At 35.6% G+C, this 13450-nt stretch overlaps 2 protein-coding genes across 2 annotated transcripts; both read left to right on the plus strand.

Moving 5' to 3' along the window:
- The first annotated feature begins 299 nt into the window (after positions 1-299).
- Positions 300-7871, plus strand: LOC117333358. The gene is made up of 2 exons (XM_033892621.1): positions 300-481; positions 7534-7871. The coding sequence occupies exons 1-2, from the start codon at positions 320-322 to the stop codon at positions 7681-7683; spliced, it is 312 nt and encodes a 103-aa protein (XP_033748512.1). The 5' UTR covers positions 300-319; the 3' UTR covers positions 7684-7871.
- A 118-nt stretch (positions 7872-7989) lies between these two features.
- Positions 7990-10045, plus strand: LOC117333359. The gene is made up of 2 exons (XM_033892622.1): positions 7990-8284; positions 8834-10045. The coding sequence occupies exons 1-2, from the start codon at positions 8164-8166 to the stop codon at positions 9541-9543; spliced, it is 831 nt and encodes a 276-aa protein (XP_033748513.1). The 5' UTR covers positions 7990-8163; the 3' UTR covers positions 9544-10045.
- Positions 10046-13450: the final 3405 nt, after the last annotated feature.

Consider the following 13450-nt stretch of genomic DNA (forward strand, 5'->3'; position numbering starts at 1 on the left):
ATTGGTCACATTGTGTATTTGTCTTGTATTGGTACTAAATGTGTAGCCATTCCCTAACTCATATCTGCCGTTCACACGAGGGAATGTCCCTTTAAAGCAGTTGAGGTTTCTTGTACTTGGTAAGATATACCTGAAACAACAGCCAAATAATACGTATCAAAGATCATATTTACACACTCTTCTATATTCTAGTGTACATATTAACTGTTAACGTAACATTGATTTTCTTCACTATCTGCCATCGGACATTTAAAAAGTACACGAAATATTAAATCGATTATTATTCATAGCGACACGTTTTGGATCGGTCACAAAGGACATGGCAGATGGACGGACGGAACAAATATGGAGTTCAGTGGATGGAATAAAAGCTCAACGATGTCAAATGTCGGAAGATCAAAGTTTATCTCTATTGGGTGGAACTGGTCTATGGAAACAGATCCTACAGTTCTCCATTTCTATATCTGCCGCAGACGTCAAGGTAATTCTTTACCTACTATACCGGACATGCCCAGGTAATACTTAAACTACTTCTCCGGAAATGTCCAGGTAACACTTTACCTCCATCTACCGTCCACATTCAGACTTGGTTTGGTTTGGTTTATTTTGTTTAACGTCCAATTAACAGCTAAGGTCATTTAAGGACGGCCTCCCGTGCGTGCGACATGCATGCGTTTGGTAAGTGCGTATGTGTGTTTTGGGAGGCTGCGGTATGTTCCTGTTAAGTGACCTTGTGATAGTCCGGAACTTTTGCCGATTTATAGTGCTACCTCACTGAAGCATACTCCCGAAGACACCAAGCAGGACACCCCACCCGGTCACATTATACTGACAACGGGCGAACCAGTCGTCCCACTCCTAACATGCTGAGCGCTAAGCAGGAGTAGCAACTACCATTTTTAAAAGAAGAAGAAAGTGGTTCAGAAAGAAGAGAAGATAAGATCCCAATTTTAGTCGCCTCTTACGATCATGCAATGGTGGCAGCAGGTACGATTCTTACGCCCTACCTGCAGGGCAGCACATTCAGACAACATCCTATCTACTTCTTCGGAAATGTCCAGGTAACACTTTATCTCCATCTACCGTCAACATTCAGACAACATCCTATCTACTTCTCCGGAAATGTCCAGGTAACACTTTATCTACAGCTGCTTGAAACATACAGTTGACATCTCACCTACATTTACAGGAAAGGTCACAATTCCTCTCAATTTACCTCTGTCGAAAACGTCCAGGTAACTCTTTAACATTCAGGCGTTATGCAACAATGCCTGTCAAGTGTCAAACAAATAAAAAACATCATTCCCCGTGACTACTTTTCATCTCTGCGTGAGACTCTGCAGTGTTTTAATAAGCATTGCAGCATCATTGTGTTTGCCGACATACACTGACCACCATGGGCTACTGTTTTATTGTTAAAATGTTTACTGTTATGTGATTGTCCCCAAACTCCCGGTCCATCCTTGTATTCACACACACACATTGGTCATTACATATGTATATTGCCAAATTATATATGGATTCGTGAAAAAAATTATAAGCTTGCTAAGTGACTTTTAGATTTTCTTTCTATCGTAATTCACAATTTTCCTTTATTCTAATGTTGCTTATATTTACGTATATGGACGTTGAATCAAATCCTGGCCCGGGCTCTGATGAGCTTTCAGTTTTCCATCTTAATGTTCGAAGTATTAGTACTAAGTAAGATCATATTGAAGATGTAGCAGGCGAATTCGATGTTTTATGCTTTACTGAAAGCCATTTAGATGAACATGTAAGTTCTGAGGATATAGGTATTCCAGGCTTCCACGTCCCTTTAAGGTTAGATAGAAACTTTGCGGGTGGTGGTGTTATTGTTTATGTAAATAACTTGTTAAAAGTAAGCCGTTTAGCAAATCTTGAATATCCCGGTGATGAAGCAATTTGGATACAAATTACATTGCAGCAGTCAACTTTTATTATTTGTACCATTTACAGACCCGAAAACGCAGTTTCGCCGTTTTGGAATAATCTGCGAGCATCTACACATAATGCTCTCTACATTTCGCCTAATCTGGTTATTACTGGAGATTTTAGTGTAGACCTCCTATCTGTAGCACCTAACCATATTTTCGTAGACATAATAACTTCTTATAGTTTAACTAATGTAATATTAGAACCTACACGTATAGGTCAAACCAGACCAGTTTACTAGATCTAGTTATCCTTAGTGAGTCTATATCCTGCATTGATTCTTCTGTAATAAACATTGATAGATCTGTCAGTGACCACGAAGGTTGTATTGATAGTATTAGATTACCATGTGGTTTTATAGAAGAGCCGATTTTGTGAAATTAAATGATCTTATATCCCAATATGACTTGAATGAGTCTTTTATTAATAGTGGTTCTGTGGACAATGCTTGTGAAACTTTTACTAACGTATTTTTAGAATTTATTACATTATGTATACCTTCCAAGAAAGTTATTATCAGGCCAGGAGATAAACCATGGATGTCCTCGGAACTGAGAAAAAATCTACGAATTCGAGATAGGTTACATAAGATTACTAGAAAATCAAATCGCTTTCAAGATATTTTAAATTTTAAAAGTCAGCGTAACAAAGTTAATAATATGAAAAAGCATACCCGTTTAAATTTTTATGAAAATGTTAATGGTATTATTGATAATTATTTTTCTTCTGATCATGAAGCTTACTGGAAGTTGATTAAACGATTGATGAACTCTAGTGGAACATCACAAACTATACCAACTCTAGTAGATTCAGAAACTGAAACTATGATTACTAGGGATATCGATAAATCTAAATTGCTAAATGAATGCTTTTGCAGTATCACTCGTATTGATGAACGCAATACTCCCATTCCAAATATTACACTGAAAATCTGATAAAAATTTAAAGTCGGTAAGAATAAATTACTCCGAAATAAGTGATGTACTGCTGACACTAAAACTTGGCAAAGCCTCGGGTCACGATGGAATTAGTCATCATATGTTAAAAAATGTTTGTCATACTATTTGTAAACCTTTAGAGTTATTGTTTAATATGTCATTGTCAGCCGGTGTTTATCCAAAGCTGTGGAAATAGCAATAGTTGTGCCTTTATTAAAAAAAAAGGTGATATACACTCTCCTTCAAATTACCGACCAATATCTCTTTTGTCTACTGTTGGCAAGGTTCTTGAACGTGTTATTTTTAAACATATATTTAATTATTTCATTGAAAATGCACTGTTTTACAAATATCAATCAGGTTTTCTACCTGGACATTCTACTGTGTACCAATTAATTGAAATGTACCATAACCTATGTTTATCACTCGAAGAAAGAAAGCATACATGTATTGTGATCGGATGTTGCATGAGGGCTTGTGCATAAAGTTAAAATCTTATGGAATTAGCGGGGAATTATTGGCCTGGTTAAAAAAGTATTTATATCAAAGAAAGCAAAACATTTGTGTAAATGAGTCCTTTTCGAGTTTAGGTTCTATTGATGCAGGAGTTCCACAGGTTTCTGTCCTAGGTCTTTTATTATTCTTGATTTATATAAACGATATTGCCGATGTCTTTGACTCTGCATCACGTCTTTTCGCTGAAGATACTTCTCTACAATACTCTTCCGCTTCCTGTCTTGACATTCAAACTATTCTAAACAGAGACCTTGAATCTTTAAATGGATGGGCAAAAACTTGGTTAGTAACATTAAATCCCGATAAAACTGATGTTCTTTTTATCTCAAATAGTAATGATATCGACGAATTAGTTGAATTAGAACTTAACGGTAATATTTTAGACTTTACGGATCGTCACAAGCATTTAGGTGTTACTTTTAGTTCGAGTGGCAAATGGGGGGGGGGGGGGGGGGGGGGGGGGGGGGGGGGGGGGGTCATATTGAAGCAATCTATTCTTCAGTTATGAAGAAAATAAAAGTCTTGAGAAAACTAAAAAAAAATGTTAAAACGTGATGCTCTTTTGAGGATATATCGAACCTTTATTTTACCTGTTTTAGAATATGCCTGTGAAGTCTGGCACGGTTGTTCAAATTCAGAATCTGATAAGTTAGAAAAAGCGCAAAGTGAAGCTGCAAGAATTATAACTGGCCTACCATCTTATGCCACTACAAATTCTTTAAAACGGGGTTAGAAACTTTATCCTCCAGAAACGGGGTTAGAAACTTTATCCTCCAGAAGAAAAAAAACAAAAAAACTGCAGCTCTTTTATAAAATGCATAATCATCAAACACCTGAATATCTTTCTTCCTTACTCCCCTCTACAGTACAAGATCATGTTGGCTATTCACTAAGAAATATGGGAAACTATAGAATCCCCTTTTACAGGTTATCATCAACAAATTCTTCTTTTTTACCTTCTACACTTCGTTGTTGGAATAACCTCGATAAATATGTAAAGTGATCAATATCGCTAAATGTATTCAAAAAATTCTTAAAACCCGTTGTTGCTTTTTCTCCTTCATATTTTGGCATGGGGATCGTAAATTAAATATTATACATACGAAGCTGATATATCATTGTAGTTCTCGACCTATTCCGATTAAACCTTGTGGAAACCCCTAGGCTGGTCATGTGGATATATATGTGAAAATGTTCATCACTTTCTCTTTCAATGTAGCCTTTATACTGTTGAGAGAAACGTCCTTATGCAACACCTGAACAATATGAATTTAGAAATACCTTATGATTTAGATTTACCTTTATTTACGAAGATTTATCGTTTGAATGTAATTCAGAAATATTCTTGCATTTCCATACTTTCATCAAATCTAGCAATATATTCAAATAATAAAAAGACTGATTTATTCTCGTCCCTTCTTTTCTTCCCTTTGTCCTCACCCTTCCGTTTCTCCTCATCCCTTTCTCTCTCCCTCTCCAACCCTATCTCTCCAATTTTCTCTTGGAAAGGGTGACTACATAAGTTGAAATAACTTGTACCCAATCCGTTTGTAAACTTTTTGCAATAAAATATGTTTAAACTAACCTAAACAGGGTTTATTATCAAACACTGCAATACTGTAAACTAAATACATCCGTTTTATTGAAGTGGAGAAACAGAATAGAAACATATCGATACGACATACTACGACCTTTTCTTGATTATATAATTATATTTCTCATAGCTGCAAATACGCGTGGTGGGCATTCCTATGGCGACACATTTGATGGAAAGAGCACATTTTGTGTTCTGTAAACAATAAAGTCGATAAAATTTCGTCATCTTTGATTTCCTACACGAGAGGAAAATATGCTGTGACGTTAAATCGACCACGTTTATACAGACAGAATCCTGATAAGATTATTTTTGCATAATTCAGCAGAAGAATTCCTACAGGGATTCACTGATCAAATGTTATACTACTACTACAGAAACAGATAGTCTACGGTTCGTCCCAATCGTGTCAATCGTGACATCGCCAGAATACATTTTGTATCGTGTTCGTGACACGCCGGCATTGGTGATAACTCGCTCCCATGTCTATAACTGATCGATTTACTGTCGTCAAATGCTGTATTAGAATCTGATTTCATACTTTATGTTCGTATTTTATTCTTAAATATGGTGATAACTGCATTCAATCAAAGGTTATTGTTGTGTTGAGATATTAGAGATAGTTGTGTGTCCTTACTTTTGCTTCGGGAAATCATTTCAGAATCTACAGTAAAATAACAATATACATGTAGTTACCAATATTTATATAGTTTTACACTGGTTGACGAACTTTTATGCGTGTGTATTTATAAGTTATTTTAAAATCTAAAGCCATGATTGTAGGAGGGTATTGCCAGAAAATTTAACTTTCTGGCCAAAAAGTATTAGTTTTTTATTGTGTTATTGTGTTAAATCCACGGAATTCTGAAACTAAACTCTCAATATCAGTAGAGTATGTAAACTTTTATACCTTTATGCTGTCAGAGTCTTGATTTATCTGTGCTCTTTTTGTTGGTGATAAGCGGTACTCCCTTGGTATACTACATTAATGATAGAAACACATTTCCCCTCTTCTGAAACAGTAGCGTTATCTGTCTGACAAGTATCAGCTTTAAGAAAAGCTAAGTGGGCTTCCCACAACATTATATATTAGTAAGCAGTTATAGTAAATGTTAAGATAGAGTGTGGTATGCAGTTATGCTGATAATTCATTTACGAGAGATACAATTTGGACACCTGTTAACCTGCTCTGGAGTATTCTCATACATATGTGTCTCTGATTTCATCATGCAATTCCCGCTAATAACCGAACAACAGCGTCATCGTGCGTGGAATAGCACAACAATGTCCTCAATCCTGTATTCGGATCACTCTGATATTATCAATCACATTTGGTTTACAAATAACTCCCCCGATTGTGCCTAAACGAATGGTGACATCACAGACAGCAGTTAACCAATCACTCCTTATACGGTATGTTACCGATCCAATCAAAGTAGACAGACTATTTACATACATGTGCAATCCACACAATACGGCAGGCACAGCGACCAGTTAGCAAATGGTGATGTTAGTATGTGGATTGTTATCACCGAGCCAGCTAAAGTCGATTTCATCCAACATTCAAAAGTGTTGTTCTCTGATTCAGGAGAACAAATTAACCCTGAACTGTTTTAGCACTACGTAACGGACTGTACAAATACTGTATTGTGCTGAATAATGAAATGAAAACTACATTAACGCTAGGGACTTAAAGAAAGGCCAAACTGGGCCAAATGTCGGACGGAAAGCACATTTACCAGACAAGTTCACATATTTTGTCATTTTAAATAGGATACACATATTTTGTCATTTTTAATAGGATACACATATTTTGTCATTTTTAATAGGATACACATATTTTGTCATTCTTAATAGGATACACATATTTTGTCATTTTTAATAAGATATTCAATCGTGGGAGTTAAGCGTGCCATACATGACCACCAGATTCTTATTCAATTAAACGTATTGCTTGTTTCCTTTTGTGTTCCATCCGACTTGTAATATTGGAATACGGCAGGTAGTTTATGTAACATGTCGCACAGTATTTTGTAAAACACTGAAATGCCTTAGTTGTTGGGTAAAACAAATCGTCATACGGCGATTTACAATTCATCTAGTCGGTAACACGGTCTATACATGTGTTACACCAGCATTAAATACACCGACACAAGTCTGTAAATCCCAACTAGACTCTTAAATGGTGATAGATAGTCTATAGGGTAGGTCCTCCAATCACAGGAAAGGTCTTTATTACCGGAAAGACGAACCTTGGAGAAGGTTAAAATGACAACATCATGGGTCTCAGTCACCATTAAAATAAATATTTCACAAGGATATTCTAAAAAAAACATTTATAATTTCAGTTTTATTGTCCGTGTGTCTAGTACCATAGTTACATCCATTGAAACGCGCCACTTTGTCATTCTCCACGAGAATTGTTACATATAATGAAATGACCACATTAGAGAGAATCCCAAGTATTATTCTCTTTGCGTGACAGGAGAACTATTCATCATGTTGATTGCTATGTTATATTTACTGTTTCAGGCAGTAGCCGCCCTACATATTGTCCTCGCTCGTCTGTCCACAATCATCGCGATGGTCACTGCTACGGATTTGTCGATAAAAACGTCACATGGGAGGAAGCAGAAATGGCTTGCTCAAATCTTACGACATACAACACATCCGGTTACTTAGTTACCATTGACAACTACCAAGAAGCTATGTTTTTGTCAGCATTCCCTAGTCGTTTACTGTAAATAAAAGTGTACTAGTATTTATTTATAATGTAATGTAATGTTAAACCTAATTTGATTATAAACACTGTGACATTAGCAATGCGATACGTTAAATACCGAATGTCGGAAATGTTGATAATATACGTACAGGTAGTATTACTGTCTTTTTGCGGTGCAAAATTGTATTAAAGTATTTGCAGTAGCATTAAAAAGAGTTGCTTTATCAATGTTGAAATTATTCTAAAGCATTGATGATTACTCTTATTTTGATTTTAACATATTCACAAAATTTATAATTCGTCTTATTCAAAAGTAGATTAATTATAATTTGTATTGCAGACGGAACCGACACGCTTGGGTAAACTATCGGGATATCAGTGGGGACGGTAAATGGAGAAGGCGTGATTGTACCCATCAAACGTATTTTCCACGAAAGAGCATGCGCAACAACGTAAACAACGGTCGCCATATGCTTTGTGCAGTGGTTGATATCCTCTCTGACACATGGGCGGCCGAAAACTGCTACGATACTAACCCTGTGCTATGCGAGTTTGAACAAGGTGTGACACATTGCTACAATTCCAATCAACTTGACGTAACTGATGTTTGTTTGTTTGGTGGATTAATCGACCCGAGAACAGGAAGGGTCATTTTAAGGCGTGGTCGCATTGTAGTAATTGGTGACTACCTCATTGAACAATAAACTGGGGCCACTCCATTTAGGGTAAAGTGTCTTACTCTGTCTTACTCAAAAGCACAATCACGACACACAGACCGGCTTTTTTCTAAGCTTCCCGAGAAACACAAACCGACACAGGTAGCGTCGAATCTTCATCTTCATCAGAGGCTACGAGGCCGGCGCTCTAACCGACTGAGCTGTATTTGATACTACGTATTTGATGAGATGAATTGAATGTGGTATTTTGGGATCGGAGAATTTCGCGAAAAATCTGCTGATATTAAGTTCTGAGAGGCACTTTCTATATACTACTTATCATGATAAAAACATGGATATCTACCGCGAAAATTACTCATTAAGCAGTAGATTATAGTATATTCTACTATGTTATATTACATGATGTCAATGGTCACTTTGATTTCTCTTGTAGGAAAACGGAAGACAGGGCTAAGCGGGCAGGGTCGTTCCTTAGAGACCTCTTCCTTATCTACATTTTCAACAAGATTCGTGACCGGATTGTCATCACTCTCAACTCATGGTGATATTTTGCGGTCACTTTCCCGTGACGTGCGAACTTCTGAACCACATCTTCCTAACAAACGGAGGAAAAGATCTCGATCTGCAGGCACTCGAGAACACGTCACAGAAGACAATAGTGTGAAATCGAAAAGGAAAATAAATACCAATCAGAAAAATAGCAGTATACTTTTCAGTAAACAATCTAACAACGAAATGCGAACAGAACATAAGGAATCAGAAACACTTCTTCATTCTCTCGACGGTGTGTTGACAAATTTGTCCGACAATCTTGATGCAACAAATATTCCTTTTTCGGACTCAACAGAACTTAACAAATATGAAGACAACACAACAACCTCTTCCACAGCAACACCAAACACGGCTCACGTAGCCATAGGGATTCTGGGTATAATTGTGTTTGTTATACTAATATGTGGTCTGTTTACGAATGATCTTAAATCTATGATGTTACATATTGTCAGAGACGAGGAGGGAAGGGCGAACAGAGAGAACCACGCTCTGTACCACCCCCATTTAACTGTGCACGCAAACTACCTAAATGAACACTCTTCAACACAGACTTTGTCTGAGACACAAGAACGCTTGTCTTTTAAGGATTAAATCAACAATGTTCTAAATGCGATTAACATAATGCTGCCGGTATTTATTAATGGGATATTTTGCTTCTACGTGGATTTGGTACTGACAAGTTAAACATTTTAACTGTTTAGGTCTCTAGGCCTCGGGTGATCGTGGCAAAGATCTTGTATATGAGAAAGTGGCCTAAAGGGCCAATAGAGTGAATCGGTTGTAAAACAAATGGCGGAAGCTTGTAGTTTTGTATTACGACAATTGCGGAAGACAGAAAAGCACAAACAGAATTGGACAATTAAGGCATCGAATCGATTGTCTCTTCATTGTTTCTAAGTAAAGAACTCACATCAGAAATCCCTCGATACCGCAGAGGATTCAAATAAGGCGCCCCTGTGACCTCGGGTAACAGTTCATCAGGTTGCTCCCAATACTTCAGGGGAGGAGATTTGATTGTTGACTGATAAGGCATGAAACTACTGTATAATGCTGTTAGGTTGTTTTACATTCCTGATCAACCATAGATTAAATAGGACCCCTTCCCGTTAACGATACGGTCATTTTGGTGTTATTGTTTTGTTGGTTTTTTTTCACTTATTTCTATCAGTATGTAGATATTTCGAAATATTATCTTTGTTTAAGCCTGTTAATTGGAGGTAACTGTACATTGCTAAAATATAAAAAAAAATCTTAAAGTCTGTAGCAAACTGAAGATCTCCAAAAACAAAACCTGGATTGCTTCCGAATGTTACGGTACCAAAGGAATTTTGCAGAGTTTGTCGCGCTTGTCCCAGTATTTACCAATGTTTTAGTAAAGGAAGCTACCGATGCATGTCTAATTTTCTAGTGTCCAATATCCTTTTGTAAATGTACATTACAGTAAGTATCACACTAAGAAAAACAGTCACAGTTCTTACCGTTTTCATATTCAGTTATAAAAAAAGCTATTTAATGATAAGAATCTGATTTAATTAAAAAATAATAAGCAAATAAAAAAACAAATTATAACAAATATATTCACCATTTTCTTTGCTTTTGAACAAACCAAAATTATTTTGATTAATGCTATACTTTAGCTCTCACTTGATTGTTACATAGCATACGTCGGTGTGTGCGTAATTGTATAGATACAGGCCAAATTATGTCATGTCTGCAACACGTTGGAAGATTGAAAATGAACCATGATATGGAGACATCACTTATTATTACCTGTTTACCAGTTAGCTTTAATCTCTTGATAACTGCTTATTATTATCTACAAACTCGTTTGGCTTTGTCTATTATGAGCACAACACACATTCAAATCGTCTCAGGAAAGCACCAGGCATTCTGTAGAACAAAATACATGTATATTACAATGTTTACCTTGAACATTACACAAGAAATGTGGTTTATGCTATTGAAAATCGGTAGGTACTCATAATCGGTAAATATATACTTAATTAAGATTATGACAGTGAAAAGTCGTTTATTACATTTTTACGAGTGAAATTTCGAAAATTATTCATTCTATAAAAGTGATATGAAAAAATCGATTTCTTTTATATTTTTACCACTGGTGAATAAAAACACCTGTTCTTATATTTATCACTAGTAAATAAAAACAACTTTTTCTTATATTTTTCACATGGTGAATAAAATAACTTTTGATTTGACCAATCAGAACACTGCTTACAAACGATAATGGTGGAAACATCATGATTTGGCGTACATTTGTGGGCAGTTGACAGGGGACCGTAATGAATTCTAGGAGAATTTGAGATGCCTCGGTATACTTTGCTATAAATGTAATAAAAAGAATATCTCATAGTATCTTCAGGAATAACAAATACATTTCACTCGAGTGGCTAATATTTTTTTTATAATTTGACGAGTGCGTAGCACGAGTGAAAAATAGCAAAATATAAGTCCCTACCCGTGAAATATATTTGGTATTACTGAAGATACTTCGTTTTCCTCTATGTATTCAACTTCAACAGATATTACTCACGTAAGCTTCGTTGATCCTATGTCTTCAAATATGGCGTGATTTTAAGATTTATCCTAAGAGAATGGTTAATATCAGCTCATAGGCTTATTTTTAAAAAGTATCTAGTATATTTTCTTTTATCTTCGTACTCTTTTTGTGACAATATGACACTTCCAGTAAACATTTAAAAGTGTCAGGTCGAACGATCCCCAGTCTCTCCTGTTCCTACTGCCGTTTTAGTATAACGTAGTGTGTGCTGTGTTGAGCAATCGGTGTTGTAAAGAAGGAATAGAACGCTACGGACAAAGAGGATATATTTCATGCTGTGAAGCTACATAAACACACGAACATAGCCAGCATACTGCAAATTATTAGCATGTGGAAAACTTATCAATTAAGAGTGTGCGTAACTGTTTGTGGATAAGTTATTAATACAGAGTGTACTTCACTATTTGTGGAAAATTTATCAACATACAGTGTGCTTCAGTTTTTATCACACATTGTACTTCATTGTCATATTATCATACATGTTTCTATTGTTTCGTAGTGTCAACCTAAGCGACAAGAATATGGAAACTATGTGATGAGCCAATACTCGCAGGTGGATGACATGAGGTACTTAGTAACAGTATTTGACCAGTAAACATTGAACAATAAACCTACGATAGCTGTTGCTATGTAACTTGCAATGACACGATGGTTATTCTTTTTGTGCAAGGAAGTATGCGATAGGTTAAGATTTGATGTATATGTGGTAACAAATGTTATACATGTTGTATGGCAGTAATGTGTGATGTGCACATCTTTAATGTATTGTTGACTTTGTTTAAGATAAGTAACCTTAATGTATTTTTGATATTTATATGAAAGGAATTTGAGAAATGCGACATGACTTATACAGACATTTTCATCGGACAGTTCATACTAATTGTGCATGTTTTTGTTGCTTTTTTTCTGAGAATTTACAAACGATCTGGTGAGTTTTATAAAGTGCTAATACAACTAAATAAAACTCCATTAATATTGTACAATGTAGCAGTAAGTAATATGTTTATGAACTGTTAAAAGATATTTTATTTAACTGATATGCGTTGAGCCAGAAGATAGCCGTCTATTATTATTTTCTAGATATGTCCATGAATTACTAATTCATTATATACATTTATATACAGCCTGTGTGTAATCCATGTTCTGGGACATTCAAACGTTTAAATAGAGGTCATGCAACGAGTGATTGTTGCATATGATATTCCTTCCACTCGAGTTATTTATTTTTCAAAAATTGCAAAAAAAAAAAAACCCACAAAAACAAAAAACAAAAAACCGACGAGATTAAGCGTTTGTTTTTGTAACTTTGGAAACATATAACTAACGAGAGTGAAAGAAATACAATACACAACAACCACGTGTTTTATAACCTGTTTCTACTACAATAGGAGAGCTATTCCGATGATAAATGGACTTATTTTGTCTCAACCTGTGTCTTGTGTTCTTTTCAAAACATCGGGTGGGGTGTAAGGATATGACCTAAAGTGAAATACCGCTAATTAATATATAAAACTGACAGTTTCGGAAACATGAAAATATTGCAATTTATTACAAATCATAACCAATAATAAGCATGTCTATTATTTTCAAAACAACAAATTGATAATAATATATATCATTTGTTTTTAAAATATGACAAAACAACTGCAAACTCCTTCTTGTGCGTTATCATTTCCAGCATCTAATGAAATAGCTTTCATGTGTAAGCCAATCAAAACGCACGGAACCATATAACTAAAAAAAGAAAATCCCTGACAAAGGTCACCGTGTGAAAGAATCAAAGCGAATTAGAGTTCATTCCTCGAACTGTTTTATATATACATGTATTCAAATGTCAGTTGCGATGTTAGGATACATTTATCGTCTGGTATAAAATTTGGGACGAGTGATGTCCCTTGAATCGTCAGGTATATAGTTTAA

Source organism: Pecten maximus, chromosome 8 (assembly GCF_902652985.1).
Source record: "Pecten maximus chromosome 8, xPecMax1.1, whole genome shotgun sequence".
Classification (NCBI taxonomy): Eukaryota; Metazoa; Mollusca; class Bivalvia; order Pectinida; family Pectinidae; genus Pecten; species Pecten maximus.